We start from the raw sequence: 5,606 nt of genomic DNA, 5'->3' as shown, positions 1-5,606 counted from the left end.
CTGGAGCAGACAATCCAGTGACTGACATCATGAACAACAGTCCTCATCGTTTTACATTAACCAAGCGACAGAGTCTGACAACCTGATCCATATGGTGTCTGTGATGATCATATGGTGACTGTTATGATCTATATGATGGTTATGATCCATATGGTGTCTGTGATGATCAATATGGTGACTGCTATGATCCATATGGTGTCTGTTATGATCCATATGGTGTCTGTTATGATCCATATGGTATCTTTGATGATCAATATGGTGTGTTATGATCCATATGGTGACTGTTATGATCCATATGGTGACTGTGATGATCCATATGGTGACTGTGATGATCCATATGGTGTCTGTTATGATCCATATGGTGTCTGTTATGATCCATATGGTGACTGTTATGATCCATATGGTGTGTTATGATCCATATGGTGACTGTGATGATCCATGTGGTGACTGTGATGATCCATATGGTGTCTGTTATGATCCATATGGTGTCTGTTATGATCCATATGGTGTCTGTGATGATCCATATGGTGACTGTGATGATCCATATGGTGTCTGTTATGATCCATGTGGTGTCTGTGATGATCCATATGGTGACTGTGATGATCCATATGGTGTCTGTGATGATCCATGTGGTGTCTGTGATGATCCATGTGGTGATGTGATGATGATCCATGTGGTGACTGTTATGATCCATATGGTGACTGATGATCCATATGGTGTCTGTGATGATCCATGTGGTGTCTGTTATGATCCATGTGTGGTCTGTGATGATCCATATGGTGACTGTGATGATCCATGTGGTGTCTGTTATGATCCATGTGGTGTCTGTGATGATCCATGTGGTGACTGTGATGATCCATGTGGTGTCTGTTATGATCCATATGGTGTCTGTTATGATCCATATGGTGTCTGTTATGATCCATATGGTGACTGTTATGACCAGCATGGGCCGGAGTTCTAGCTTGGAGCCCCAGGGGTCAAAATATGGTGTAACTGACAGCAGAATAATGTAACTGTGACCAAATACGTGGCCATTCACAGCCACTGACCGTGTCACACTGAACAATTAAATCAGCAACCTTCACATCCATGTAACAACCACTTCATGCTGGAGACATGAATTAACTCGACTGTCAAAGCAAATAACAATATGTCATCAACATAAGCTGTCCACATTCCTCAGGGTTTCTCCCCAAATCTATGAAAGACACATATCTCAGGGGATCATCTCCAAACTCTGAATACCATTTAAAAACTCACATGATCTAATTCAATAACAATCATAATAATTACAATGAAATGTCTCAGATCAGAAACACATTATCACACAATGTGTACATGTCTCTTGTTGTTGAGTCATCACAGTGGAATAAGTATTTAATAAAACAGCACATGTAAGTTTTGAGCCAGTCCCTCCTGAGGGATGCTTTCAGTGTTATCTTGTGTGGGTCTAGGGATGAGATGGATGAACCGATACAATGGATTAAGGTGTGTCACGTTAATCTCAGTCTCAAGCTTGGGCTTATTGCGTTGTAATGAGCCTCGAGTGTTAGGGAAGGACCACATTCCTTGACCAATATATGTCAGTATAGTGTCAACACCTTACAGCCAGGATCCTGTGGAATGAGGACATTTGTCAATGAAATACCCGGTACTCCTCAAAACAACTGTGATCGTTTTAATTTTTAGTCCTAGTTAGGGACATGGGGTTTCAAAAATGACCATACATTCCATATTGGTCCTGAATTTGTGTGGATTAATCTTAGCATAAAAGAATACAGGTTGTTAATATTTATAACATCACGTTTTATGAATTATCACACCATAGCTTATGTCCTGAATGACCGAATGAAAAGGGACTAGGGGATGAAGGAGAGAAAGAGGCAAGGTGAACGACAGAAAAGCGATGGATGAGCAAAGGTGTGTGACAGTAATGGACTGAGTGAGTGAGTTTATTTTTACGCCCCTTTTAGCAATATTCCAGCAATATCACGGAGGGGACACCAGAAATGGGCTTTACACATTGTACCCATGTGGAGAATAGAACCTGGGTCTTCGACGTGATGAGACAGTAATGGAGTGAATTTTGAAGTGAAAATGATGAGTGAAAGAGGGAGGGAAGAAGGTATGAAGGAGGAGTGAGTGAGTGATTGAGTTTGCTTTGTTGTCTCTTTTAGCAATATTACAGCAACAACACGGTGGGGACACCAGAAATGGGCTCAATAAATTGTACCCATGTGGGGAATCAAACCCGGAAGCAAATTCATTCTTTAACCACTCAGCTACCTCACCACCTCATTTAAGGTAGGGAGGAGGGTGGGGTGGCACGCAGGGGAGGGAGGGGAAAGATCAGGTGGGTAAGACTTTTAGCAGAACTTCAGCTGAATCATGTTGTGACTGCGTAATACATTTCTCCCTTGGAGCACTTTCATCTGAAGATAAATCATCACAATGTCCTTGAGAACCATCTGTACACTATGGCAATATTGAATCAACTTTTTTAACAATATTGAAATGAAAATTTCACCATATGAAAGTGTTGACTACATAAAATGCTTCACCAAAATAAACCTACCCGTCTATTTTCAATGTTATCTTACAGAGAGGCTTGAGTTATGAGGACATTTATCACCTGAGGAAACAAAGACTTGGCCCGAAATACCACATCCACTTGACAATCATGGCTTTGAAATCAAAACACCTTTGGCAAAATAAACACCTAATCTAGCTGAAATAGACGATAAGCGATAAGTTATATTGCCTGTGAACCAGCCCAGAACAGGGGGGTCCACGTACCAACTCGCAACATTCAGACAGATAGAAATCTGGACATCAAAAGCAAAGATATTTTTACATGTTCAAACAGTGACACACACATATATTTGAAATGATTTAAGTAGGAAAGGGTTGAGGGTACTTGTTGAGACAGTAAATGTCAGTAATAGACTGGGTTTACATCCGTCAAAATACACAACTAGGATATATTTTGTTATACACAGTTTATCACCTTTAGTAGGATAGTGGTGAGTATAAATGTTTGATCTGATTTTTATTATTTTCCTAAAAGCCAGACTAACAGTGAGTGAGTGAGTGAGTGCAAGATCATACCAGGAGATACCAGACATAGGCATTATTGCTGATTGTGAGGAGGAAGTGATTAGCAATATTCCAGCAATATCACGGCTGGGTACACCAGAAATTGGCTTCACACATTGTACCCATGTGGGGAATTGAACCCAGGAGCAAATATTTTAACCACTCAGCTACCCACCACCCATTTCAGGGAGGAAAGAGGGTGGGACGGCAGGCAGGGAGGGTGGGGCAGCAGGCAGAGGGGAGGGAAAAGAGCAAGTGGGTTAGACTTTCAGGAGTACTTCAGCTGTATCACATTTCTCCCTTGGAACACTTTCATTTGAAGATAAATCATCATGCCGATTGAACACCTTACCACTAGGCTACCCCTACCCACTAGGCTACCCTACCCCCTCACTGATTGAGGAGTTAAACAAAACAACAACTCAGTTGTGGATCCTAAGTAGGGGTTGATGCTGAAATATATGGCAAAAATTGGGGCTGCAACTACATCCGCAGATCCTGACACCTAGGGTAGACAACTCTTCACAGCAGGTTTTCGTGCCACAGACCACTAGGCCACGCGTGCCCCTCATTCGCCATAAATCATGGGGATTAATTTCCACCCTTTCTCTGGGAGAATGTAGCAGGCACACACTGACAGGGGTAAACACAAACGAATTGGGTCAGGATTTGTAGGAGACAGCCTTATCTGTCATGGCTGACAAACTCCACACAAGGTATATGCCAGGTCACAACACTGTGATGAGTAAAACAAAAACAACATTAGGCAGTAAACATGCCACATAGAACCCTACAACAAGATTTCTCATCCTTCTGTTTGGATCCTGTTTTGCAAAAAATAATTATTCAACTTGCAATGAGGGCAATGGCCATACATACTGTCAAAAAGGCTGAGAAAAGGGCTTGGAGAAACACAGATGTCAAAAACAGGACACAAAAATATTGTTGATGTGCAAATAATTTCAGAAAGTATAAAACATTAACATAACATTTTATTCAGTGACTTCAATAAAAAAACTACAAACAGACACCAGGGAAATAAAAAAATGTCTGTCATGAAGTTTTTTTAACTAGTTCCTCATTGCCACCATAAACAGTACATACAATGACTTTATGGAAATTAGTTCAACTGAATCATGAATTTCTCTAGTGTTGATGTCTGTACACCAAGTTACATATATTGTAACCCGTGAAGATTTGGGTTGGAAATGGTTTTTAGGAACCAAATCTTGTCAGAAGAGGAGTAACAGGAGGGATGGAGGGGCGGGAGGAGGAGGGGCAGGAGAGGGGAAAAGGGGTGGGTGGGTGGGGTTTTTGGTGGTGTTAAAAAAAGAAAAGAAAAAAAAAAGCCTAGTGGTTAAAGCGTTGGCTCGTCACGCCGAAGACCCAGGTTCGAATCCCCACATGGGTACACCGTGTGAAGCCCATTTCTGGTGTCCCCCGCCGTGATGTTGCTGGAATATTGCTAAAAGCGGCATAAAGCCAAACTCAGTCAGTCAGTAACAGGATCGGGTGGTCAGGTTCGCTGACTTGGCTGACACATGTCATATCCCAATTGCATAGGATGGTTATGATGTCGATCACTGGATTGTCTGGTCCAGACTCAATTATTTACATATTGTGCAGTGTTAAAGAATAAACATACTAAGTAAATTGTTTTTAAATATTGATATATTTGTGTACCCTGATGATGATTGGATGTGTCAATAAAAGGACAATGAGCAATAAATCACTTCACATTCTTGTCAGGCAGTCACAATATGCACCTCTTATTCCAAACCTACACAGATAACTGACCATTGAACAAAGTGATCCTAGCGCTAAGGTGATCATAACTCACAAACCTTAACAAAGACTTATGATATTCTTAGCTAAGGTTAAGGTTATTTTGTACAACAGCACCCAGCAGTTTACTGACTGACAGTGAGTTTTTCCATTTGTTGCATAATTGGCAATTTGAAAACTCTGCAGAAATTCTATATCTCTGTCCATGCCCGATAAGCGTAGTAGGGGTCTATCTTGCAGCAACCAGAATGTTTCTGACAATGTACAACATGTAAGATAAGCCTAACTAGAAGGATCGGGTGTTACCCAACACCATAAACTATGTTCTTTAGGCCACAATCAAATAATTAATAGATCATCTAAATTAATAAAAACTTGGACAGTTTTATTTGTAACAGTTTTTCCTTTTTATAGATAAACTACAGAAGGCTTCTGTGTATATAAACTGTCGATCTTATCGATTCACACGTAGTTGGAATGTTTAGTGGGTCTAAATAAGGCTTGTAGCAATGGTTTTCACTCACCTTTTCCATCATTCATATGAGTCAGTATTTGAGCGCAAAAAATGTCACGCAGGAGCTTAATAGAAGGCCATGGATGAACACCTTAATAGCTAATATATTTTGGTTTACTAAAGGTTTTGATTGAAAAGGGTAAAATAATAACATTGTTAATAGTGACTGACTGATTGACTGAGTTTTGGTTTTACGCCGGTTTTAGCAATA

General features: G+C 40.5%; 1 protein-coding gene across 1 annotated transcript; it reads left to right on the top strand.

Moving 5' to 3' along the window:
- The first annotated feature begins 400 nt into the window (after positions 1–400).
- Positions 401–961, top strand: LOC124282328. Its single transcript, XM_046718294.1, has one exon. It carries the CDS (start codon positions 401–403, stop codon positions 959–961), a length of 561 nt encoding a protein of 186 aa, XP_046574250.1.
- Positions 962–5,606: the final 4,645 nt, after the last annotated feature.

The sequence above is a fragment of the Haliotis rubra genome, unplaced genomic scaffold (assembly GCF_003918875.1).
Source record: "Haliotis rubra isolate DU_JTF1 unplaced genomic scaffold, ASM391887v1 Scf298, whole genome shotgun sequence".
NCBI lineage: Eukaryota > Metazoa > Mollusca > Gastropoda > Lepetellida > Haliotidae > Haliotis > Haliotis rubra.
The sequence above is the reverse complement of the archived record's forward strand: the minus strand, read 5'-3'. Positions and strand labels throughout refer to the sequence as shown.